This window comes from Myxine glutinosa, chromosome 12 (genome assembly GCF_964187855.1).
Source record: "Myxine glutinosa chromosome 12, kmMyxGlut1.1, whole genome shotgun sequence".
NCBI lineage: Eukaryota > Metazoa > Chordata > Myxini > Myxiniformes > Myxinidae > Myxine > Myxine glutinosa.
Genome location: NC_136272.1, coordinates 2711116 through 2739058, shown reverse-complemented (window position 1 = coordinate 2739058; position 27943 = coordinate 2711116). Strand labels below are relative to the sequence as shown.

The 27943-nt window shown below is 43.4% G+C and overlaps 1 protein-coding gene across 3 annotated transcripts in view; it reads right to left on the bottom strand.

The window, feature by feature from the left end:
• Positions 1-27943, bottom strand: part of BRCA2 (BRCA2 DNA repair associated) — a 165166-nt gene that overhangs the window by 126345 nt on the left and 10878 nt on the right. For 2 of the 3 annotated variants that reach the window (XM_068133413.2, XM_078766408.1), the window contains exons 4-6: positions 27792-27832; positions 13595-13712; positions 4058-5494 (exon numbers count right to left, since the gene is read on the bottom strand). In XM_068133413.2, the coding sequence (XP_067989514.2) occupies positions 4058-5494; positions 13595-13712; positions 27792-27832 (1596 nt within the window). The remainder of the gene's footprint in view (positions 1-4057; positions 5495-13594; positions 13713-27791; positions 27833-27943) is intronic. The other variant, XM_078766409.1, reaches the window with a different exon arrangement.

The following is a 27943-nucleotide window of genomic DNA, read 5'->3' as shown; positions in this document are numbered from 1 at the left end:
GGATTTTTGGGGATGGGAATGGAAGGGGATCTATTCTCTCTCACTGGTGCAATGGAGTATTTCAATTAATGGGAGACACAGCCTTATCTTAAAACACAGAATAAGATATAACTATCGAACATGAATATCCTATGATTGGCTGACGTGTATGCTTGTGGACTATGGGACGCCCTTTTGATCTTACACAGCTCCGGAGGCAGGAGGCACAGCACAACAACAATAATAATAATCATACAGCACACAATAAAAAAATATATATACAGTCCTCATATCCACAACAATATATATACATATATACAGTATACATATATATATATATATATACATATATATATATATATACATATATATATATATATACATATATATATATATATACATATATATATATATATACATATATATATATATATACATATATATATATATATATATATACATATATATATATATATACATATATATATATATATACATATATATATATATATACATATATATATATATATATATATATATATATATATATATATATATATATATATATATATATATATATATACACACAGACACAATGCAAATACCAAGGTATTTAGATGTTAGAACATATGCACAGAATTCTTTATGTGGAAGATTATTTTTGTGGAAGAACAAGGGAAAAAAATTTTAACAAGCGAATGGAAAAAAGGGTGGGGCTATGGGAAAAGGAGGGATGGTTTTGGTTTAAGGCAAGAAGCCGTCCTTCATTTATATATAAGTGAATGGGGAAGGGAGCAGAGTTCACGGGGAAAAGGAGGCGTATAAAGGGCGCCTATGATCTCTCGTTTTACCACGACCTACCTGCAAGGTTTTCATCCACAGCTTAATGGAGTACTGCTATCCTCTCTGGTGACACTCGAAAAGCATGATCTTTTGGACACAAGTTAAACCACCCCGACTCCTCAACCCCAATTTTCGCTTCTGCATCCACCCCCGGCGTTCTCCAATACCCCTCACAACCCTAGTTTGTCTGTCTCCGTCTATTTTCTCTCTCGGCCCTGTTGTTGGTATTTCCCCTTCTATTCATGCTGTTCCTTGTATTACAGTGCGTATCAAAAAAGGATAATCCGAATTCAAGGGGTTAATATGGAAACGTTATTTATTTTGACTATTTACCTGTGGTTTACTAATTAAGAGGAGATCCTCAGCTTTCCATTGATACCTTCCATGCATCATTGCTGTCACACATGACCGAGTACATGTTCATTGAAAATGACAAGTTCAAATCGCATTTTTACAAGTTTGGCTAATCGATGCAAGTCAGGATTATTGGTGCAAAATTAACGTCAGATGTGAACTTTTCTCAGGAATGATTGGCCTTTATGCACCCACACCTTCAACATGTCCACCTCCCCTTTCAACACAAAGCTCACAGCGCCGGAGCATGCCCTGAACTGCTCGTCTCACTATAGCTGGGTCATTGCGCAAAGCATCCACTTCATGTCGAATACGGCCCTGCAATTCGTCAAGATCACGGGGAGGAGTTACGAACACCTTGTTCTTTAAATGTCCCCAAAGGAAATAATCACATGGTGTGAGGTCAGGTGATCTTGGCGGCCATTCCACTGTATCGTTGAGGGCGATGACTCGGTCTCCAAAGACTTCCCTCAGTCGATCTCGGACAGCGATAAGACGATGTGCTTGGGCACCATCTTGGGCCCACCAGAGATATCTGAAGGCACCACGAACCTGTCGCTCAAAGTTCTCCTGCAGCTGCGGTAAAACTTCATCATTGATCATCTGCAGATACCTGTTACCATTGACATTCCTTTGAAAGAAAAATGGTCCGATCACCTGACCACTTCCACAAAGTCCCAACCAAACAGTCCACTTTTGTCGATTCATGTTGGTGTCAAAATTAAATTCTGGGGGTTGTCCTGTCGGTGCATATTCAAGAACATTATGGGTATTGACCATGTCGTCCATGGTGTTACGTGTTCCTCCCCGATCTCATGGTCTCAGTATACCTCTGAACTCCGGGAGGAGTCACGGCAGAAAAATATATATCATTCCGTGTCGCAGTCAATAAGGAAACCACACCAATGGGTATAAACAAACCAATAATATATTAAAAACCACAAGAATAACATTACCAATAATGATAGCAAATCCAGACAATCAATATATCTTAGGATGGTACCACCACTAAGTCACATAACTCACTGCGTTCCCGGTGACTGGAGCAAAAACCCCTCAATGCCTCTATAACTCAACGGAGATGAGGCGACGGGGCGATGGCGAGTAAGGAGGGGTAGGCAAGGCGTGCACTGTCACGTGATCCACACCAACAGCAAACGGGAAGTGGAAAGGGAACTCCCAAAGATACGATCCAGACGTGCACATGCACCATTCAATCAGCGAACCACAGTGCAATCTTCAGACGCCGCTTTAGTGCACACTCAGCCCCGGCAGACTACCGGAGGGTGAGACCAGCGGACGTGGCAGAAGCCTTTTCCAGTGAACGACGCGCGAGGGTCCAAAATGGCGGCCGGCTCTTGCTCGAGCCCAAAGCCTCTAGGCGAGGATTCTCCGGAACCTCACGCCTGTACCCGACTTCGCAGGCTTTTCCACTCCTCCAGCGATAACACCAATCGCACGATTCCTTTCACGGACTCAAAGTTCACTCGCGACGGTCGTTCAACCACGCTCCCTACGGAGCTTCAAGACACGTCTTTTCACTGTCCTCACGCCTTCCTCATCTTCACCGCCTTTTTCTTCCGAGTCGGTTTCCTGTATCATTTTACGTTAACCTTTTTAACTTTAGATAGCTGTTCCGGAATACTAAACCTTTTGAGAACCATAATAATACACGATATCAGAAACATGTCAAGTGGGTGAAAACCACAACAGCGGAAGTGACGAATCCGTAACAATGGCGAAAGCAGCTTCGTCGCCGATAATGAGATACCGCAGGAAATTGACATCTGCTTCGCAACGTGCTATCAACCATCCGGCAAGCACCAGCCTCCTGGCAAAATCCCCTGGCGTAAGTTGATGCTGGATGTGAATCCGATATGGATGTTGGTGGAGGTCCAGTCTTGTGATTCGGTTGAATATTGCCAAAGGCAATCCCGTCCCATTTTGTCTTGCACTGGTATCCCTAGGATGCTCCAAAACTTGCTGCCTTACTGCTGCAATGTTCATTTCCGATCGCCCAGTGCGCCTCCTCCCAGAATTCTCCTTGTTGCGGTTGAGGGTAGTGCCATGCTCTTGGTATTTTCTAACATACGCCCATATGGTTTTGGCTGCTGGAGGCTCCCGTTCTGGGAAACGTTCCCTGAACGCATCACGAGTTCGCTGCAAACTTCCAGTTTGGTGAAAGGTTGTAACCACGAAGGTCTGCTGTTCAATCGTAAGTTGAACCATCTTTTCAATAACTCAGACTGCCTCTAAACCCATACACTGTAGGCCCATCGTAAATACCCATCTTAAACAAAGGATGACGCAACCGGCGATTACCAGACCAGCTTAACAATTTTACATAATCAACTTGGCAGTCGACAAGTAATGCGTCCATTTAAAACTGTCTTGCACCGATTAGCCAAACTTGTAAAAATGCGATTTGAACTTGTCATTTTCAATGAACATGTACTCGGTCATGTGTGACAGCAATGATGCATGAAAGGCATCAATGGAAAGCTGAGGATCTCCTCATAATTGGTAAACCACATGTAAATTGTCAAACGAAATAACCTTTGCATATCAACCCCTTGAATTCGGATTACCTTTTTTTTTGATACGCACTGTATATTGCAGGCTGATCCATTCTGTGGTCCAGCAAACAGGACCAACTTAGAGCGGATAAGACATGGGAACAGATTCACAATTCACATTCCAATTCACAGAACAAATCCATCCAGTATTCTTAGCTTTTGAAGTTTTCTTCACATTGCTAAGAAAATCGAATGCACTTGCGGACAAACCGGAAACCAGAGTTTGATCAATGACAAAAAATGAAACGGAATATCAATGCATTGACAATGTAAAATATTCATGAGATTTACATCATCAAGAGTACCTGAGTGTGCAGCATTTTCAATAGAAGGGCTATGTGCATCCTGGTGAGTACTTTTGCTTGCCATTGAGGAGTCCACAAAACTGCAGTTTGTGTTCAACACACAGGGTGAACTAACAACAGTTGCCAAGGATTGAATGTTGTATTGAAATTTTCTTTTTCGCTTTCCCAAAGACAACACAGCAGAAATGGTGTTTGGATGTAAGGAAGAGACCTCAGCAAATTGTTCAATTGTCTTCTCTGCATCAGCTTTCAACTGTACACTGGCATCTGATGTTACAAGTTTCAAGTTTGGTTCCACCTCTCTTTCCTGGTTGACGATTTTGACATCGGCGGATTGTTCAACAGCACAATGCACAGACAGTCCATCCTGCTCACTGAGAGGTTCTATGTCAGATGGCAAATTATTTTCTCCAAAAATGTCCTCTTGATCTTTCAATTGTTCAATCACATGATCAGGAGGTATTTTTGAATCGTGTAATTTTGTGTCAGAATAACAAACATTGGATTCTAATTCTAATTCACTTTGTTGATCAAGACCATGTAAATTATCAACAACTTTTTCACTTGCGTCATTAATTACAGATCGCCTGAAAAGTACATTGTTGAACGTTTTCTTTATTTCAGAACGAGCATCACAAATGGAGTTGGATCCATTTCTCAGTGTTGTTTCTACTTTAAGCAAGATCTCAGAAGTGCCATCCAAATAATTATTGCTCAAATGTTCCTTTTTTTTTTCGTGTGTTGTTATCGCAGGCAAAGGCAAATCCTCAAAGCACGGTATTGCATCATGCTTTTTTATACTATCATCTAATTCACAACCATGTGGAATAGTGTCAATAGTCATATCACCCACCTGCGTTGCTTGTTCAATTCCTACCTTTTCATCTCTGATTTTCATTTCTGAATCCTCTAAGGTGCCATTAGCTCTGCAGAGATCAATACTATTCTCTTTCTTGTTTAACACTTGTATACAATCCGTTTTTACCGTAATACCACCTTTGGAAAATGTGGTGCCAAGGGCATCATCAAGCAGCCAGCAACCAGACATATCACCAACATTTCTCGATGAATATGGCTCGTGATTGCTAACTGAATCTTCTTCAAACTGCAGCTTGGTATGACATTTTCGATGAAAATCAGGATCGTCTCCTCCTTTTCTATTATTGCTGACAGATGAAGTATTCCGATTCCAAATTATATTTGCGGATGTATCCAGAGAATCAGAAGCAACTGGCAAAGCTGTTGGACTGCTAAAACAGAGCCAATCACTTGGTGTTTGAACTTTCTTTTTTTGTCCAGAAGGAGGTTTAGCATCATTCTTTTGTCGTTTTGTGCCAGTAAAAATGGCATTGAGAACCTCTTGGGTATTTTCATCATTTGCCTTGACATTTGCGGTCAGAGAGGATTCTCCATCCACTTGCTGCTTCTCAATTTGTCCTGAGAAAGAAAAACATCCAACCATTAGTTGGCAGTTTGGTAAGTATAACTTTGTTACTAACTCCAATTACTGACTTTAAAACAAAAGTTTTTCAACTTATTTATGCTTTAAACTTGCTTGCTTCAGATATGAAATCTTTCCTCTTCTCCAATGGCTTGATCTCTGATCATCAATTTGGTTTCAGACCTGGACACTCTACTCTGGACATGCTGCTTCTGCTTTCTCAACAATGGATGGAGGTCCTCAATGCCAAACAGGAAATTAGAGCAGTCTCCCTTGACATATCACGTGCCTTTGATACGGTCTGGCACCCCGCTCTGCTCACCAAACTCTCCTCTTTTGGTATCCATGGAAATCTCCACGCATGGCTGGCGGACTTCCTCTCTAGTCGTAGTCAACGTGTGGCCCTGAATGGGTTTCTCTCATCTCCTCTTCCTGTTCAGGCTGGAGTTCCACAAGGCAGTGTTCTAGGCCCTGTCCTTTTTCTGGTCTTCATCAATGATCTCTCTGACTCTCTTGAAAATCCTCTGTATCTCTTTGCTGATGACTCTACTCTCTGTCGCTCCATTCTTCATCCCTCAGATCGGCAGTCTGCTGCCTCCTCACTCTCTGCAGACCTGGACAAAATCACAGACTGGGCAAACAAGTGGAACATGTCTTTCAATCCTGACAAATCTCACACTCTTACGATGTCTCTCCGAAAAGACCGACTGGACAACCCTCCCATCCACTTTCTGAATAATCCTCTCCAAGAAGTTCTGTCACTCAAGCTTTTGGGTCTCACTATCTGCCATGATCTTTCCTGGGAAAACCACATTTCAAATCTGGCCTCCAAAGCCAGTCGCCGACTGGGCATCCTCCGTCGTGCGAAGTCCTTCCTTGGCACACCTGAGCTCCTCACCACATACAAGGCTTTCATCCGCAGCTCAATGGAATACTGCTCTCCCCTCTGGGCTGGTGCTCCTGCCTCACACCTAGCTCGTCTTCACGCTGTTGAAACCAAAGCATTCAGAATCATTGGAATCTCCCGCGATGAAGCTAATTCCAAGGGCCTCTCACTCACTCACCGCAGGCAGGTTGGTGGTCTTTCCATCTTCTACCGACTCCTCTCTGGCCTTGCCCCCCCAGCTCTCTCTGGGCTCTGTCCCGCAAATATTCCTACAGGTCGCACAAGATCTGCCTGCAACCCTCTTATGGTCAAACTGCCAAAATCAAGACTCTCTGCTCACCTTCACTCCTTCATTCCTCTTTTCTCCCGCCTCTGGAACAAACTCCCTCACTCTCTTCAATCCCACTCCACCCTCCAGGTCTTTAAAACAGCTGTTCACCACCATCTCTTATCTTCCCCCATCCAAAACCTTGATCTTTTCTACCCCCGCTAATTTCACCCCAATTCCACTTTTTTGAAATACCAACTTCTGTCCTGGAAGTCATTGGTGTCCTTGTGTTTTATACTTCTCCCTCCACCCCCCCCCCCCCCCTTCCCATGCCTCCTCCCCCCAAGCCCTCTCCCTTCCACACATCTCCCTGCTCTCAAATGTTGTGTTTGTGTGCTTCACCTTCTCTCCCCTTCTTGTTTTCCGCTCCCGCTTTTTATATATTTTGTTTGTCTGGTTGATTTGTTTGTGAAGTAAATGTTAGCTCTTTCACGAGCCTCGATTCAGTATACAAAAAAAAAAAAAAAAAAAAAAAAAAAAAAAAAAAAAAAAAAAAAAAAAAAAACTTTCTTCCTTTTCAATAAGAAATGAAAAACTTTTCCATAGTGTTTTTATGTTGTACGAGAGTCTACCCTTTTATGTTATATTGCACGATTTTTTCTCACAACAAAGATTTCAAACAAAAAAACAACAAAAATAACTTATTTCCTATGGCACAAGGAAATGTGTCGTTTTAAACCAGTCTCACAGTTTTTAACCAGCGTCACGGATTTTTAACCAGCGTCACGGATTTTTAACCAGCGTCACGGATTTTTAACCAGCGTCACGGATTTTTAACCATCGTCACGGATTTTTAACCAGCGTCACGGATTTTTAACCAGCGTCACGGATATTTAACCAGCGTCACGGATTTTTAACCAGCGTCACGGATTTTTAACCAGCGTCACGGATTTTTAACCAGCGTCACGGATTTTTAACCAGCGTCACGGATTTTTAACCAGCGTCACGGATTTTTAACCAGCGTCACGGATTTTTAACCAGCGTCACGGATTTTTAACCAGCGTCACGGATTTTTAACCAGCGCCACGGATTTTTAACCAGCGTCACGGATTTTTAACCAGCGTCACGGATTTTTAACCAGCGTCACGGATTTTTAACCAGCGTCACGGATTTTTAACCAGCGTCACGGATTTTTAACCAGCGTCACGGATTTTTAACCAGCGTCACGGATTTTTAACCAGCGTCACGGATTTTTAACCAGCGTCACGGATTTTTAACCAGCGTCACGGATTTTTAACCAGCGTCACAGATTTTTAACCAGCGTCACGGATTTTTAACCAGCGTCACGGATTTTTAACCAGCGTCACGGATTTTTAACCAGCGTCACGGATTTTTAACCAGCGTCACGGATTTTTAACCAGCGTCACGGATTTTTAACCAGCGTCGCGGATTTTTAACCAGCATCACGGATTTTTAACGACCGGTGTGTACCCCAGTTTAGAATAGGTACACCGTATCGCTGCGTGTCGTAAGACGCGACTAAAATGGTTGGCATCTGGAAGGGCATCTGGCCAGAAAAACATTACCTCAAAAAGAGAACCATGACAATGACAACTACATATGGGCAGGGTACAGCCTGAAGTACCCCGTGAGGGACCCCACTCCCTCTCATCAAAACTCAAGGTGGGGAACCCGATCGAAGCAAGGGTGGAAATTACTCCATTGATGACGACGAAACGTCTGATGCCCAAAGTGGAGATCGGTTTCTGAGGTTTGGGACATGGAATGTAGGGACAATGACAGGGAGATCAGGAGAAGTGGTGGAAGTATTGGTCAGACGAAGAGTGGACATTTGTTGTGTGCAAGAGACGAGATGGAAGGGAAGTGGTGTGAGAATGGTGAAGGGTAGGCAGGGACAGAAATACAGGTTTGTGTGGCAAGGGTGCCCGGAGGACATGCATGGCATTGGTGTCCTCTTTTCTGAGGAGTTTGTAGACAGTGTGGTGAGTGTGACTAGAGTGAGTGATAGATTGATGATGGTGAAAATGATGATTGGAAAGCTCTTGGTGAACGTCATCTCGGGATATGCTCCGCAGGTTGGTCGGAACGATGAAGAGAAGGTCAGGCTCTGGTGTGCAATAGAGAAGCTGATGGAAAATATGAAAGATGAGGAAGTTGTTGTGGTAGGAGGAGACCTAAATGGCCATGTGGGAAGGAGTATGGACGGTTTTGAGCGAGTTCATGGGGGTTCCGGATATTCTCTATCTGTGGAACCAACTTCCAGGCTCTCTTCAATCTCATTCTGGAAAGAACTGGGAAGTGGCCCTGTGCTGTGTGTAGGAAGGGTGTCGGAGTGAACTCCATTCAATGTACAATGTGCGCCGAGTGGGTTCATCAAAAATGTAGTGGTTTGAGAGTGTCATTAACCAGTGTGGCAGCTACATTCAAATGTAAGGTGTGCACAGAGGGAGCTGCAGATGGAGGAAATGTTGAGTTGGATCTTGGAGATGGCGTGAAGCTGGAAGGTGTGAAAACATTTTGCTACCTCGGAGACATGCTGAATGGAGAAGGTGGATCAGACTCGGCAACAGCAGCTAGAGTGAGATGTGCATGGAAGGAGTTTCGGGAACTGAGTGGCGTGCTGATGATGAGGGGAGTGTCGTTGAAGCTGAAGGGAAAGGTGTATGCTGCATGTGTGAGAAGTGTTATGATTTATGGGAGCAAGACATGGGTAATGAACGTAGAGCAGCAACGAAGGTTGGAAAGGGTGGAAATGCGAATGGTTCGACAGATGTGTGGAGTATCGTTGAGAGAGAGGAAGACAAATGATGAATTGCGAAAGATGATGGGAATAGAGCCTGTGATTGATGCTGTGAAGAGGAACAGGTTGAGATGGTTTGGTCATGTGTTGAGAAAGGATGAAAGTGACTGGTTGAGAAGAGTGATGGAAATGAATGTAGAAGGAAGTAGAGGACGGGGAAGACCGAGAAAGACTTGGCTAAAGATGGTGGAAGAAGAAATGCGGGCAAGGGGGTTAACAAGGAGAGATGCAGAAAATAGGGCAAAATGGAGAAGATCGTCATGGGGACCGCAAGGCTAACCCCCGCTCTCGTAGGGAGAATGGCCTTTAAAATGCATGTTGTTGTTGTTGTATGTAGAATGATGTACAGATGTACTGATTAGATTTTGGGGTCAAGAGGTCAAAGTCTGTAATAGGTCTATAACCTGAGAACGGCTGAAGTGATCCAATTCAAACTTGGTACAGGTATGTATAATGATGTAAAGATTAACCGATTATATTTTAGGGGTCCCGAGGTCAAAGGTCAAAGATCAGAGGACAGAGGACTTGTCAGGTAAAAATGTGATAACTTGTGAACTTCTGAAGGGATTTACATTAAAAGTTGGTAGATGTATGTATAATGATGTAAACATTAACTGATTAAATTTTGGGGTCAAGAAGTCAACGGTCAGATATCATGTCAGGTAAAAATGTGATAACTTGAGAACAGCTGAATGGATTTAAATCAAACTTGGTACAAGTATTGTAATGATGTAATAATGTGGGCGGAGGCATATCAGTCGACGTCGTGACGTCGAAGAGTGCTGTTCTAGTTTTAGTTTTATTTGCTTTTATGCATCTTCTTTATTTGAAATGTTAATTGTTGTGCTAGCCATGATTATTTAGTATTTACACAATACCCATTATTCGTATTCACATTATAGGTTTGCATTCTTATTGTGCAAGATGCAACCACTAGTGTCGATTTGTGGCAAATGCACCCCGTGGGTATCGTTTATGACCAATTAAATTCCTTTCTGGACATATCTCGAGCTTTCGATAGTCTGGCATACCGGCTTGCTCTGATATTGCAATTTTCAAGGATGGCTTATTTAGTAGGAGGTGGTCTATCATTCCATAGCATCCTCTTTTACATCCCTTCTGTTCTGCCTCTAGGCCTCTTTCTTGTATTCGGTGATGGTATATCATTTCAGTGAGGATTCCCATTGTAATAGTGTATGGAGAGTGAGGAATAGAGTTTTTGACAAAGAGAGCAACTCCGCCATCACGACGAGGCTCAGGTCTATCATACAGGAGAAGGGAGTAACCAGGAAGAGATGTTAAGAAGTCAAAGACATATTGGAGGAAAGTTTCTGTTAAGCAGATTAAGTCTGGTTTGGCAGAAGGAAACTGTATGGAGAGATAGATTGAATTTTTTGATTTGGAATGATTGAAAGAGAGATTTGTAAACAACCTTTTGAAAAGTAAGAAAAAGTGAATTGTAATAGAAGAGAGAATACAACACGGGAGATGGAAGTTTAAACATTTTAAAACAAAACTGTGAAGACCATCTAGCTATTCCCCAAAATAAGGCCAAGGAGGCAGGGAGGACAAATATTACAGACAGGTTCAATAGTAAGGGGGAAAAAAGAACAAAAGGAGATTAACAAGCCAGGTGGAGCAGAGCTTGAAGGAGTGTGGAGGTGTTTAAGCAATTAGATAGTATGGGAGGAGGGACTGCTTTTGTTAAATTTTTTATTTTTATTTTTTGAAGGTTAGGTGAAAGCAGATTTGAGTAAAAAGGAAAAGTTGAAAGAGATTGTGAAGGAGTATATGCTGAATGCTTCATGAACAGAGTGGGGATGGAAAGCTGAAATCAGCAAGATGGAGAGGAGGTGTGAGACAGCAAGTGCTCCCGGGGGGCGGGGGTGGCTGAGGGGAGGGTGTCTGTGGTGAGGAGGAATTTATTTATTTTATTGTTTTTTTAATGTTTAAGACATTAAACACAGGGTATAAAGTTGGGAAGAAATTGAGGGACGAAGTAAGAGGTGACAATTAAAAGACTGAAGGTAGTACAGAGAAAGGATGATCGTGGACACACAACGACTAACGAGGGAACCATGTAGACCTCAAAAAACCTGGTACGAAAGTTATGATGGATACTCACAGATTTGCACTAAAATTTAAAACAAAACAAAACTAGAAGCACACAGTAAACACAGACACGGCAAAATAAACAGTAGAAAAATCAACAAAATGACCGGGAGTAATTATCTTCAAGAAAATAATTTCTTTCTGAAAAGAATCAATCAAAAATCAAATAATCCAGAGGAACGGAGAATCGTCATGACCGAGCTCAAGGAAATAGTACCGGAAGTCAAAGTATAAGTCCGAATTTGCTCTTCTTGGGCTGATTTGCTCTTCTTGGGCTGATTTGCTCTTCTTGCGGTGTTGTTTTCTTGGTATATTTATTGCATGAGTAGTGCCGCTGCAAAGCTCATGATGTTGAGTTCCTTTAATGGGGATGATTTTGGTATCAATCTCGAGTGCTTTGTTGGTTCTCCCAACAAGCATTTTTGTCCATCAGTTGTTTTCTATCTTGTATACTTGTGGTATTTCCCCAAAAGGTGTTACTCTCATCTCCACTATTTTGGTTGCTGGCTCTTCTTCCAGTCTTCGCTGGTCCTCATTATCCTCATCCTCCTCCTCTCCCTCACCCCTCTTTTCCCCTCCGCCCTTCTGCCTGTTATCATCCGCCATTCTTTTTTTCATCCCCTCCAACGCTGTAGGTGATTTCACTCGGTCCACAACTTGAGGTCAGGTGTGTTGCCCTCTACATTCTAGTGTTTCTGTGTCGCCTCACATTCTGTCTCGCCTCGCCTTCGCCATTGGGTCCCCCATGACGCTTCCCTTTCCAAATCCTTGTTTCGTCACGCAGCCCCTCCCCGCGATCCATTGCTGCCGTGTGTGTGTGTGTGTGTGTGTGTGTGTGTGTTTTGTGTGTGTGTGTGTGTGTGTGTGTGTGTGTGTGTGTGTGTGTGTGTGTGTGTGTGTGTGTGAGGACCGTTCCGCAAACCCTCCCATCTAATTCCTTAACAACCCTCTCAAAGAAATTTAGTTACTCAACCTCTTGGGTCTCACGCTCAGCCATGATGCTCAGCCATGATCTCTCTTGGGCAAACAACATTTCAAAACTGGCCTTGAAAGCCAGGTTGAGTAACTAAATTGAGTTACAAGCCAGGTTGAGTAACTAAATTGAGTTACAAGCCAGGTTGATTAATAACATTCCTCCATCACCCAAAGTCCTTCCTTGGCACACCTAAACTCCTATCCACCCACAACCCTTCATCCTCAGCTGCCCCCTTTCTGGTTTGGCACCCCTCTACCCACTCCACGCTTTGTCCTCCCTCCTCACCCCCAAAGATATCTGCAAGACGCACGCCGTTAACCAGCAACCCCCTCGTCGTCAAACTCCCAAATTCCAGAACCACTGCTCACCTCCACTCACTTGTTCCTCTTTTTTCTCCATCTGTGGAACCAACTTCCAGACTCTCTTCAATCTCATTCTTCTCTCTGGATCTTTAGGACAGCCTTTCACCACCATCCCAAACGATCCCTCATCAAAAAACCATGATCTTTTATCCATTTTACACCCATTAAACCACCCCACCCCTCCAAAATTTTTCCCTCTGTCTCAATCTTGTCCAACCCTTGCATTCTCTCCTAGCCCTCATCATTACCTGTTACATATATGTCCGTTTCCATCTATTTTCTCCCTCCGTCCTACTGTTGGCATTTCTTCCTTCTCCTGCTGTTTCTTTTGTGATGTTGTGTGCTGATGTGTTATAGCTCTTCCACAAGCCTTGACTGTATACAATTTATTTTTAATCCTCTTCTGCATTTTGCAATGAAATTAAAATAGTGTAACAAATGTTTTTCCATTAGAGAAATTCTTATGGAGGCACAATTTAACCTTAGTACATATAAAAAGGAAACTATTTCCAAGGGAACCGATTTCATAATTTTCAGGAAGATGGGGAAAAAAAAAATCTGGAGAATCAGAAACAAGAGCGAAATAGTTGTGATTTTAATAATAACAAATATTTCAATCGTGCTACAACATTTAGGAACCAATTCCTGAACAGACAATAAAAAATAAGTACCAGAATGATGTTCAAGATGGAAGGCAGAACAGGCAGGTGGTGTCTCAAAAGCACTGGTCCAGGTTAAATTTGGATCATCTTGTACACCCAGGCTGAGAGCTATGCGATGGGGTGTGAGCTAAATGAAAATATATAGTAGTACGGTATATATTAATTAAACAAAGGACAATCCAATATCAATTCAGGTCATGACTTTCTTTATCGTAAATGCATAACTTCATGAGAGAAATTGTCTTTGATAAACAATACTGTAGTGTGTCAGCAAAATAAGCTTTTTATTCCTTAGCAAGTGCAAATTTAGGCATAGGAAAGCATCATGATTCAACATTTTCATAGTTTACGTTAGTAAATGACAACTAGTTGGACGGATTATCAACACTGGCGAAGAACCCGTCCTTAATGATGAGATATTTCTCCCAGAATTCTCATATTCTAGTACAACTTGTAACACTCGCTCAAACCAGAAGTGGCACGATGCCATATATATTTACATAGACAGAATTGAGGCTCTCCACACATCTTGAACTACTGGCCGATAAAAATTTTTTAGCTGTCTAAAACCTTCCATTGCATACCCTGAGCACAAACATCAGTTTTCAATTTATTCCATTCGGTGATTCAGGAGTGCATAGAAGTCAAACAAACAACCCCACAAACAGAAACTTCGCGGAGAACGAGACCAGCACTGGGTAGAGCGTATACTCCGTCAGGCTGAACAGTTTACGGTTTGTATCCCACTGATAGGCGGGATCTGGATTCGGATCTCAACCAAAATGTAATAGGCTCGTTAATTTCACGCACCCAACTCATCCACCATGTTTTGTCATAATCCGTCCATAATTTTTAGCTCACCTGGAACATTGTTCCTGGGAGCTTATGCGATGAATTCCATAAACGTCCGTCTGTCAGTCCATAAACACTTGCAATTTCTTCACAGAAGCTGCTATTTGGATTGACCAAACTTGGCTCAAATTATATTTGGTATGTTGCAGCTCAAGTTTGTTCACTGCAGGAAAAAAAAAATTTAAACATTGGAGTCTATGGGTGGGTTAACCCCAAAATATGTATTTTTCGGTCATAGTTTTGGTTTTTCGCGGGTGCAAAAATATTTCTGATCGGGAACCGTGAGCGATTATTTAATGATATACTGCATCTGTTATTTGGTCGGTGTAGTATACTGCTTTATTCTAGCAGGTGAGCACCCAGGGGTATTGTCCCTATTTCTTTTAAATATCATATGCTATGCCACATATCGTTTTTTGGCCGCATCTCTTAATGGTGAAGAATCACTAAGTAAATTACATAATTATCATAGCCGGATGCTGAACCAAGATTCAGACCTAAACCAAAATCGAATCAATTTGTTCTAGTCACCCACCCAACCTGTCCACCAAGTTTCTTCCGAATCCGTCCAGAACTTTTTGAGATATCATACTCGCAGACAGACAGACAAAGAGACAAAGAGGGGTGAAAACATAACCCTAGTCCACCTTCGGTGGCGTAGGTAGTTATAGTACCCATCCTTTGTTTGGGGTGGGATCATTCCACCAGAATTAGATGGGTTAATTACCTCCACCACCGAAGGTGGAGACCCCACAGGGACTGAGACTGTTCACCCAGGCTTGGGTCCAAGAGCTGGGAAGGAAAGGTGGAGGCTGACACCGCAAAATTACACATTTACAGATTTTAGGAAATTTTGAGGGATTCTTTTGGAGTTGGACGAAATTTACAGATTTTAGGATTTTTTTTGGAGTTGGAGGAAATTTAGATTTTAATTGGCATGAATTTGATGACCGGTAGCATTCGGGTGGCTTTTTTCTCCTGCCCTTTCTTGCTATGGTGGATTTGGGATGAGTGGAGACTGAGAGTGAAGATGTGCTGATGTATTTCTTATCCATTTCTCTGATGTACAGTATTTCGTATTTAAGCAAGCTTTGTCAAAGTACTTCTCATTGTATGCGCAATGCGCATCGCATATATGTGACAATAAACTAATCATTATCACCATTATGTGTGCATATGAGCGGAAAAAATGTGAATGTTGAACCAAATATTATGTGTGCAAGGTGAGGGGAGAACGTTCTGTGAAAAGTTGTGTGAGAGTAATGTCCCGACTGGAGGAAGGCGAGAGGAGGAGCTTAGAAGATTTGAAAAATGGAAGCTGCAAAACTGCTGGTCATTTGGCATGGCAAATTAGTAGTTGTAACCAAGGGTGGAAGTGAAAATATGCAGTTTATGTGCTGAGCATGTGGCTGAGAGTTAGAAGGAAAGTTATTATTACAGGCAATGAGCCTTGGGCCTCACGAACACCCGAGAGCTGCCAGAGGTCCACTTATATGAATCTTTAGCAACTAGTGTGACTCAGCGCGTTCCGCGTGCCTCACCACACGTCTTTTCAGAGGGAGAGGCATCTTTGACCATTTCGGTGTCCTTTGGGTCTTCAGGGTCTTCGGGGTCTATTGGGACTTCAGTGTCTTCAGGGGCTTTTGGGTCTTAATAGTCTTTTGGTTCCTCTGGGTCTTTAGGGTCTTCAGTGTGTTTTGGGTCTTCGGGATCTTTTGTGTCTTCGGGATCTTTTGGGTCTTCTAGGTCTTCAGGGGCTTTTAGGTCTTAAGGGTCTTTTTGTTCCTCTGGGTATTTAAGGGTCTTTGGGGTCTTCAGGGTGTTTTGAGTCTTCGGGGTGTTTTGGGTCTTTGGGGTGTTTTGGGTCTTTGGGGTGTTTTGGGTCTTCGAGGATCTTGGTGGTCTAAAGGGTCTCGGGGGACTTAAAGGGTCGTCAAAGTTCTGAAGGGTCTCAGCAGTCTAAATGGAAATTAAGAGGGTGTTAATTATATTTGAAGAAGAAGAAGATGTTTTGGTCGCATAGAAACATACATACACACAACACAACAACATGCATTTTAAAGGCCATTTTCCCTGCTAGAGCGGGGGTTAGCCTAGAAACATATACATACAAACAAACAGACATACATACAAACCGACAAAACCATAGACGTTTACTCTATTATAATAAGGAGATAAGAAGATCAAGCCCGTGCTCCCTCCCCCCCCCCAACCCACCTCAAATAGAGAAGCCAAACTACACCTATGGTTGCAAGTCTGGATGTGATCGACCCAGAACTGCAGGAGTGGCGTGACAAACACATATACACAAACAAACACTAACGACACACACGCACACACTAACAACACACACAAACACACACACAAATGCACATGCACATACACAAACACTAAAGACACACATATACACACACACACACACAAACACAAACACACATACACAAACGCAATGCACAAACAAACACATGTACACACAAACACACACACACGCCAGTCTGTGAATTATAATTACTAGTGTGAGTTGGCGCGCTCTGCGCGCCTCACCACATGTCGTTTCAGAGGGATAGGCATCTTTAACCATTTTGGTGTCTTTGGGGTCTTTTGGGACTTCAGTGTCTTCAGGGGCTTTTGGGTCTTTTTGTTCCTCTGGGTATTTAAGGGTCTTTGAGGTCTTCAGGGTGTTTTGGGTCTTTGGGGTGTTTTGGGTCTTCGGGGTGTTTTGGGTCTTTAGGGTATTTTGGGTCTTCAGGGGTCTTGGTAGTCTTAAGGGTTTCAGGGGACATAAAGGGTCGTCAAAGTTCTAAAGGGTCTCAGCAGTCTAAAGGTAAATTAAGAGGGTGTTAATTATATTTGAAGAAGAAGAATACGTTTTGGTAACATATAAACATACATACTGTTGTGGTTTTGTGAATAAAGGATAACCCCCCTCGTAGGTAGACAGGTAGACGCAACACAACATGTAGCCTCGCGGTAGTTCAGTCATTTCTTAGTAAATGTAAGCGTAGTCTCCTTTCCTGTGTTAGTTTTGCGTTGAGCAGGCCAGTGAGTAGGCCTCAATTGGGCTAGGATGCTATGTGCTCGGCCTGGAACACGTCTGGCAAGGACGAAGGGAGGAGCTGCAGGGGCAGTGGCCGGTAAGCAGCGAACACCAATCAGAGCTCGAGGGGAGTGGCTCACCACGGCCACGAGAGGAGGGGCATGGAACATTCGGGTAAGGTCGGGGAGGGGCTATATAAAATCCTGCCCTGAGCCCCCCGCAGGAGACAAGTCGAGAATCAGTCGGAGCCCGTGAGAGTCAGAGCCAGCGAGAACCAGAGAGTCAGTCAGAGTCGCCCAGCCCCTGAACGAGTCGGAGTGCTTGAATTGAGTTGTTTGTTATAGCCTCGCTGTACACGAATTCCCTGTGCCCTGTGCTCTGCGGCTGTATTAATCGCGCTTGTGGAGACGATCCATCCCGGAGCCACCTACGCCGACAATCCTCCTGCCTGCGCTTCCAAGCATACGTGCCGTGAACACCAGACGGCCATGCCGGGCGAGCTGTCCTGGAGCGACCAACGGCAAGGCGCGTTTGGCGCGCGAACTTCCTTCCTTCTTTTTCCACGCGTGAGTGAGTGGACCCTTTGTCTGGGTATTAAGTTAAGACTGCTTAAGTGCCTGCTCTGTGTCTCTTCGCCTGTACATTATAAATAAATCTGTTCTTCCTTCCATTCGACCGTTCCCGTCATTTCACAATTGGCTTAGCATCGCACGAACAGAACCGCTCGAATCGGGTTCAATAAAAGTAACGGCACGAGTCACGTGATACGCAAACCGCTCGGCGTACTCGATTAGCGTGGCTTGTGCAAGGTCTGGTCCCCGTTTTCGTGGCAGCGTGGGTACCAAAGGTACGTGCGGCGTCGACTCGATACCCTTTTCCACGCTCGCTGCGGGAGTGGCGACTCGGCCTCGTGGATACGAAGACCCGAGGGGGAAAAGGGGCTTAACCCCCCCCCCCCCCCCCCTCTCTGTACGTCGACGGGCTTCGGGAGATCCGCAACAATACAAACAAACAGGCATACGTACATACTGACATAACCATATACGTTTACTCTATTATAATAATATATAAGATTAAGCCCTTGCCCCCCACGCCCCCCCCAAATAGAGAAGCCAAACTACACCTATGGTTGCAAGTCTGGATGTGATCGACCCAGAACTACAGGAGGAGTAGCGTGACAAACACATATACACACACAAACATTAACGACACACGCACACGAGCACACACGTACACACACACAAACACACAAACACGAACAACACACCAACACACACACACACACACAAACACTAACAACACACACAACAAACAAACACGAATAACACACAAACACCAACAACATACAAACACTAACAACACACAAACACGAACAACACACAAACATGAACAACACACACACACATACACACAAACACACACGCACACACATACAAACACACACGCACACACATACAAACACACACAAACACAAACACACATAAACACAAACACACATAAACACAAACACACATAAACACAAACACACATAAACACATACACACACATACACGCACCAGTCCGTGATTTATAATTATTGAATTACGCTTAGGTAATGTGGAGGCGTTTCGTGGATATGAATAAGGCTTACGATATAGTGTCAGTGTACCCAGAGGTAAAATGTCAAGTGTACCCAGAGGTAAAATGTCAAGTGTACCCAGGGGTAAAATGTCAAGTGTACCCAGGGGTAAAATGTCAAGTGTACCCAGAGGTAAAATGTCAAGTGTACCCAGAGGTAAAATGTCAAGTGTACCCAGAGGTAAAATGTCAAGTGTACCCAGAGGTAAAATGTCAAGTGTACCCAGAGGTAAAATGTCAAGTGTACCCAGAGGTAAAATGTCAAGTGTACCCAGAGGTAAAACGTCAAGTGTACCCCGAAGTGATGTGAACGGAGTCGGCAAGCACGATATGTTCCTGGTGTGTCATGAGTTATCCACCGATTGCGTTTCACGTCAACCAGTAAGGTCAAAAGGAAACGAAACGTATCCAGAGGTGTGGGAAAATAACGTTAGGCGGGAGACCAAACCTGAAATTGGAAGATTTGCATTATGCCTATTTTACTGCAGGGGTTCCAGGAATACACACAAAAAATCGTTGCAATTGGTGCAGCCGTTTTTGCAGTACCCGGGAAAATAACGTTAGGCGGGAGTCCAAACCTGAAAATGCTGGAGACCAAAGCTGAAGTTGGAAAATAATATAGCCTATTTTACTCCAGGAGGTCCCAGGATTACCCACCCAAAATTTTGTTACGATCGGTTCAGCCGTTTTCGCGGTACCTGGGAACGGACAGACGGACATTTGGTGAATTATAGAAAGATGAAACCCACCTTCTAGCATAACCTAAGCACATTCCCGTTGAAATTCTAAGCACATGCTGAAACACCGCATGGTTACGGTTCCACACCGCAGAGTCACCGCATGTGAACGCCTCTGTTTGGCATCTTGGGAGTTCATCTCCAATGGTCTCGTTGTGGAGGCACAGTCCGTTATCTAATCGGCTGTTTCGGATAGGGTTAGGCTACCGATCGTTCGTTGGAGAGTCCTTGTGCCAAGTTTGGTTGAAATCCCTTCAGAGTTTCACAAGTTATTGTGGGCAACAAAGATTTTCAAGTGAAGGTCACAGGACCATACCCCATGACCTTTTGACCCCCAAATCTAATTATTTCATCTTTCCATCATAGTACAGTCGCACCCCGACATTTACGGGGGATATGTTCATGGAAAATGCCGCAAATGTTGGAACCGCAAAAATGGAGGCATCAATTCGATGGGAAAAGGGTGATAGGTTCTTGGCGGTTTTGGCCACGTCGTGGTCCCTATTTTTACCCTATTTTGGGTTGTTTGCATATTTCTACCCTAGTTTGTTTGCATTTCTTGTCTTCCTTAGTATGTGCAGACGACAAACTGTTCAATACTTTTTCCTTGTTAAATTGTTTACACTGTCACATGTATAATGTAGATGCTTTACCCTTTTTGACTTGAAGTTATCAAATCTGTTTGTGACTTTGTCTGTCTTTTGTTATAACTAGGGCATGCCCGTACTATATATATATCTAAAAGTATATCCCCCCCCCTCTATTTACATGCAATGGTTTGGTCCAAAGCGAACGGCTTGCGAGTACGGTGACAATCCCCCCCCTCTATTTACATGAAATGGTTTGGTCCAAAGCGAACGGCTTGCGAGTACGGTGACAATCCCCCCCCTCTATTTACATGAAATGGTTTGGTCCAAAGCGAACGGCTTGCGAGTACGGTGACAATCCCCCCCCTCTATTTACATGAAATGGTTTGGTCCAAAGCTAACGGCTTGGCGCTTGCGGAGTTTGGTAAAGAAATCGCCATCGCGTGCACAAATGCGCAGGAAAGCGAATGAATCGCAAATTAGTTTTAATTAGTTTTAAAACATAGTTTAACGCCCGAGCGAGTTTAACGCAATCGCAAATCGCATCGCAAAGCGAAAGAATCGCAAATTAGTTTTAATTAGTTTTAAAACATAGTTTAACGCCAACATAGCGCCAACATAGTTTGCCGACGGGAAATAAATGAATACGCTCTCAAATGTGCCGTCCGAGGCAGAGTCTGTTCGCCACGTTCGGCACACGTGATAGCTCGCTGCTCTCTGATTGGTTGAATCGTTTTTTGGACATAGCTCGGTAACTACTTCTCCGATTAATATGAAACCTTGAAAAGGCACATCCTCGGGTCCCCAGCAATATACCTGGCAAGTTTAAAGTATATCGGACCCGTGGTTGTCGAGAAACAGCGGTCACAGACAAACATACAAACATACAAACATACAAACATACACACAGAGATTACTGGAATTATAGATAGATGTCCATTTTCAGCAGGTGAACTAGTACACAATTGAATTATATTACAACAACAACAACAACAACAGGCATTTTAAGGCCATTTTCCCTGCTAGAGCGGGGGTTAGCCTTGCGGGCCCCATGACAATCTTCTCCATTTTGCCCTATTTTCTGCATCTCCCCTTGTTAACCCCCTTGCCAGCATTTCTTCTTCCACCACCTTCAGCCAAGTCTTTTTCGGTCTTCCCCGTCCTCTACTTCCTTCTACATTCATTTCCATCACTCTTCTCAACCAGTCACTTTCATCCTTCCTCAACACATGACCAAACCATCTCAACCTGTTCCCCTTCACAGCATCCATCACAGGCTCTATTCCCATCATCTCTCGCAATTCATCATTTGTCTTCCTCTCTCTCAACGATACTCCACACATCCACCGAACCATTCGCATTTCCACCCTTTCCAGCCTTCATTGCGGCTCTACGTTCATTACCCATGCCATAAATCATACCACTTCTCACACATTCAGCATACACCTTTCCCTTCAGCTTCAACGACACTCCCCTCCTCGTCAGCACACCACTCAGTTCCCGAAACTTCTTCCATGCACATCTCACTCCAGCAACCATTGACGAGTCTGATCCACCTTCTCCATTCAGCATGTCTCCTAGGTAGCAAAATGTTTTCATACCTTCCAGCTTCACGCCGTCTCCAAGATCCAACTCAACATTTCCTCTATCTGCAGCTCCCTCTGTGCACACCTTACACTTGAATGTAGCTGCCACACTGGTTAATGACCCTCTCAGACCACTACATTTTTGATGAACCCACTCAGCGCACATTGTACATTGAATGGAGTTCATTCCGATACCCTTCCTGCACACAGCACACGGCCACTTCCCAGTTATTTCCACCTCAGCACGTGCTTTACCACTTGCCATCACCTTTGTTTTTCCGATATTCACCCTCAGACCTTTTGTCTCCATACATTCCTTCCACTTGTTCATCTTCTCCTTCAGTCCATCCATACTTTCCACAATCAACACCAGATCATCTGCATACAACATCTCCCACGGTAAACCCTCCTTTACATTCCGAGTCACCACCTTCATCACAGCTACAAATAGTAGTTGACTTTGTACCGACAATTGATGCACTCCCACCTTCACCTCAAACTCACCTCTGTTCCCGTCCTTCATCCTTGCAGCTGTGCACGCTCTTTCGTACATTGCCATCACTACTCTGATCAACCATTCCTCCACTCCTAACTTCCTCAATGCCCATGTCACTACTTTGCGAGGAACCCTATTGAATGCTTTCTCCAGATCAACAAACCCAAGAAAACTTCTTCCTCTTCTACATGCACTTCTCCTGCAAATGCCTCACAATAAAAAGCACATCTGTCGTTTCTCTTCCTCGCAAAAAGGCAAACTGCATTTCGTCGATCTTCACCTTCTTCCTTATCCTCCTCTCCAACACCCTTTCCAATACCTTAATCCCATGCTCCAATAACTTTATCGCGCGACACAAGCCACAGTCCAGAGGGTCACCTTTCCCCTTGTATAGAGGGACGAGGGTACTCTGTTCCCAATCCACTGGAATGCGGCCTTCTTTCACACCAGATTACAGATCTCTGTCATTCTCTTCACACCCCAACTTCCCGCTGCCTTCAACATATCTCCCCCAACTCCCGTCGGCCCTCCTGCTTTTCTACTCTTCATTGCTTTTATCGCTTTCTCAACTTCCTTCTCAGTTATCTTCTATGCCGGTCCGAGAACTGGGTGACTCTCTATGTTGCTGTCCCATTCATTCTCTGCATTCAACAGCATTTCCATATATCTCTTCCATCTTCCTTTAATTCCATCTGGGTCCACAACAATTTGTCCCACTTCATCCTGCAAGCAACTCACCCCCATCACATCACACCTCCCTTTCGCGATCTGCTTTGTAATCCTGAATACTGCTCTCTAATCCTCTTCCAAATCAAAGCGTTCTCCGAACATTTTCCTACATGCCCCCTGCGCCTTTGCTTCCTCTTTCCTTGCAGGCTTCTTGGCTGCCTTATAACTTTCATGCTCTGCCTTTTCTGCTCCCATACCCTTCGCCTTCTGCCACTCCTTGAACGTCTTCCTCTTCTCGTCAATCCTTATTCCAACTTCATCATCCCACCACCATGCTTCTGAGTGCCTCGGTGGTCCTTCAGTCCGGCAACATACCTCACCAACGGCTCCCAACAGACTATCTTTCATTGACATCCAACCACTTTCAAACTCAACCACATCATCCTCTGCCATACTCAGCCTCTCTTTTAATGCCTCCCTCACGGTCACCTCTTTCAACATCCACACCTTCATTCTCGGTTGGTACTTCACCCACCGAGCCCTCCTCGCACCTTTCACCCTCATGTCGCAGACAACCAAGTGGTGCTGTGAAACATCCTCCTCCCCTGGGATCACCTTTGTGCCTCGGAGGTGCCCCCTATCTCGCCTACGCACCATCAGGTAGTCAACGGTTGTCGTCGACCCACCTGACGTGTATGTAACAAGCTTATTATCCTCTTTCTGGAACTGAGTATTACAAATCAACAAACCAGCTCCATAAGCAATCTCCAAAATCCTTTCACCTTCTCCATTCCTCACACCATATCCGTAACCCCCATGAACTCCCTCAAAACCGTCCACACTCCTTCCCACATGTCCATTTAGGTCTCCTCCGACCACAACTTCCTCATCTTCCACGTTTTCCATCAGCTTCTCTATCGCACACCAGAACTTGTCCCTCTCTTCATCGCTCCGACCAACCTGCGGAGCATATCCCGAGATGACGTTCACCAAGAGCTTTCCAATCATCATTTTCACCATCATCAACCTTTCACTCACTCAAGTCACACTCACTACTGTCTACTGTCTACAAACTGTCTACAAACACTGTCTACAAACTCCTCAGAAAACAGGACACCAACACCATGCACGCCTTCCGAGCACCCTTGCCACACAAACTTGTATTTCTGTCCCTGCCTACCCTTCACCATTCTCACACAACTTCGTTCCATCTCATCTCCTGCACACAACATACAGTCACGTGAAAAAGGAAGTACAGTACACCCCATGTAAAGTTTTGACTTTTTCAACATATTTCAACATACAGCTATTTGATCTTCATTTCAACCATATTGATAGATAAAGGTGATATAACATAACAAATATCATGAAACATTTACATTCTGTAGTCCATTGTATAATTTAAATAAACATAAATGCAAATTTCGCATGTGGAAAAACTAACTACACCACTGCATTTATCACTACTTCAAATACCAAAAATTAGAATCAGGTGCACCAGCTCAAGTGCAAATGATTAGAACATCGTTAGAGAGGATCTTGGAGGAACCTGTCTTATTTAAACCTCAGACATTTAGTTTGGTTTGCTTTTTGTTGTTGAAGTGTGCGGCGTCACCATGCCTAGATCAAAAGAGCTCTCTGAGGCCTTCAGAAAGAAGGTTTTCGATGCCTTTGAGTCTGGGAAGGGATTTTAAAAGATCTCCAAACAATTTGAAATCAATCATTCGACTGTCCGGAAGATCATCGACAAGTGGAGAAGATTCCAAACAACTGCCAACTTGTTCAGGCCAGGCCGCCCCAGCAAGTTCAGCCCGAGAGCAGACCGCAAGATGCTGAAAGAGGTCTCTGAAAACCCCAGAATGTCATCACGGGACCTACAGGTATCTCTTGCCACTGTTGATGTCAAAGTGCACGAGTCTACCATTAGAAAGAGGCTGCACAAATTTGTTCTACATGGGAGGTGTGCCAGGAGGAAACCTTTGCTGTCCAGAAAGAAAATCAGGGCAAGACTAAAGTTTGCCAATGAACACCTCGGCAAAGACCAGCACTTCTGGAACAATGTGCTCTGGACAGATGAGTCAAAGGTAGAGCTATTTGGCCACAGTACCAGAAGACATGTTTGGCGAAAACCAAAGACAGCATTTGACCACAAGAACCTGATACCAACTGTAAAGCATGGTTGTGGAAATATTATGGTTTGGGGCAGCTTTGCTGCATCAGGGCCTGGGAAGCTCACCATCATAGAATCCACGATGAATTATTCATTGTACCAGAGGGTGCTTGAGGATAATGTGAGGCCACCTGTCGGAAAGTTGAAGCTCAGCCGAAGGTGGACCTTGCAACATGACAATGACCCTAAACATACCAGTAAATCCACCAAGGAATGGCTGAAAAGAAAGAAATGGAGGGTTCTGGAATGGCCAAGTCAAAGCCCGGATCTAAATCCCATCGAGATGTTGTGGGGGGATTTGAAACGAGCTGTGCATGCAAGAAACCCCTCAAACATCGCACAGCTGAAATAATTCTGCATGGAGGAGTGGGCAAAAATTTCTCCCAGTCGATGTCAGAGACTGGTAGACAGTTATAAGACACTCCTACTTGGGGTTGTTTCTGCCAAAGGGGGCAATACCACCTATTAGACCCAAGGGTGTACTTACTTTTTCCACATGCGAAATTTGCATTTATGTTTATTTAAATCATACAATGGACTACAAAATGTAAATGTTTCATGATATTTGTTATATTATATCACCTTTATCTATTAATATTGTTGAAATGAAGATCAAATAGCTGTATGTTAAAATATGTTGAAAAAGTCTAAACTTTACATGGGGTGTACTTACTTTTTCACGTGACTGTATGTCCACTCTTCTTCTGGCCAATACTTCCACCACTTCTCCTGATCTCCCTGTCATTGTCCCTACATTCCATGTCCCAAACCTCAGAAACCGATCTCCACTTCGGGCATCAGACGTTTCATCATCATAAATGGAGTGATTTCCACCCTTGCTTCGATCGAGTTTCCCACCATGAGTTTTGACAAGAGGGAGTGAGGTGCCCCACGGGGTACCTCCGGCTGTACCCTGCCCATATGTAGTTGTAATTGGCATGGTTCCCTTTTTGAGGCAATGTTTTTATGGCCGGATGCCCTTCCTGACGCCAACCCTTTTAGTCGCCTCTTATGACACACACGGACCTATTCTAAACCGGGGTACACACCGGTAAATTTTTTCCAAAAGGGTACGGGGTATTTTTTTTACAACCGGGGTACACACCAAATACAACAAATTTAACTAGAACGCCACTCAGTAGAGCGCATACTCCCGCCGTGGGTCAAGTTGGAGCCCTATCTTCCAATGGTAAAAAGATCCTTCAAAAAATTCCTGGATCCGGAATAATATCCGAGCTTCACCAAAAACTAATCAATTCTTCCTTATCCCAAGGGCAATCATCCCACCAACTTTCATCCAAATCCGTTCAGAACTTTTCCAGATATCTTGTTCACAAACACACGAACACATGAACACACACACGGACGGACACGATCGAATGCATTACTCCCTGGCGGGAGTAATTACATTACAAAGTAATATTTTGATGCCATTTCTGTTTTCTTCGATGTCTGAAAGTTTATGATCGGTTGAATAAAACCATTTACTACTACCACTACTACTATTTTTACCCGATCTTGGTGGGTGGTCCAAACAAAATCGGAAAACTGAAATGCTGTAGAGGGTTAGTGAACAAAAACAAAAAGTATGACTTGGTCAATATGAGAGTATTTTTTAAAAACAGGCAGTTTGTTGCACCATAGTGAACAACTATGCTCAATTTCTAAAATACTCAATTTTCATCCGATTGACTTGAAATTTGAAGAGGATTTACATGTCAGGTCACTGGATTCAACAACCAATTATTTTTGAGGTCAACATAGGACAAAAGGTCTACATGGGCCAAAGTTCAAAAATTGTTAATTTTCATGCGATTGACTTGAAACTTAAAGAGGATTTGCATATTTGGTCATTCAATTAAAATGCCATTTGTTTTTGAGGTACAAAGATAATTTTTAAAAAGGTTAACAGACTGTAGGCCAAATTTCTTGAATTTTCAATTTTCATCCGATTTACTTGAAATTTGAACAGGGTTTGCACATCAGGTCACTGAATTCAACCACCAATTATTTTTAGGTCTAAAGGTCAACAACATAGGCCAACTTTTTTAAAATTGTCCATTTCCATCCATTTGACGTGGAATTTGAAGAAGATTTGCATATTTGGTCATTTAATTAATTCAACCACCAATTATTTTTAAGGTCAAATTTGTTTTCAGGATTGCGCAAATATGCAACTCTGTGCAACGTCTTTCTTGTTATTAATTTATTTCATGCATGCTTAGAGGTACCCCTCATTCCCTCCTTTCCATTAAAAAAAACTACCTAAATAGGGCAACAAGAAAGCTATTATGAAGTGTTATCATGTTAGAGAGGCAATACAATACAGGTTGTTATCTCATGTGGATCAACATTTCCATTTCTTCATCATTTCTTTGCTTTTATTTCACTTTTTAACGTCAAAGTTGATAAAGCCAGAAAAGGAATGACAAATGAAGCAACAAAATAAACTTACCGAAGGAATGAAGGACTGCACATTTGGACATGCAAACACTGCTGTTGGAGGAGGAAGGGGAGGAGGGTGGGAGAGGGGAGAGTACACAAATTCATACAGTAAAGTTTATATTCACTTTTGAAAAACAATCTACATGTGCACACACGCGCACG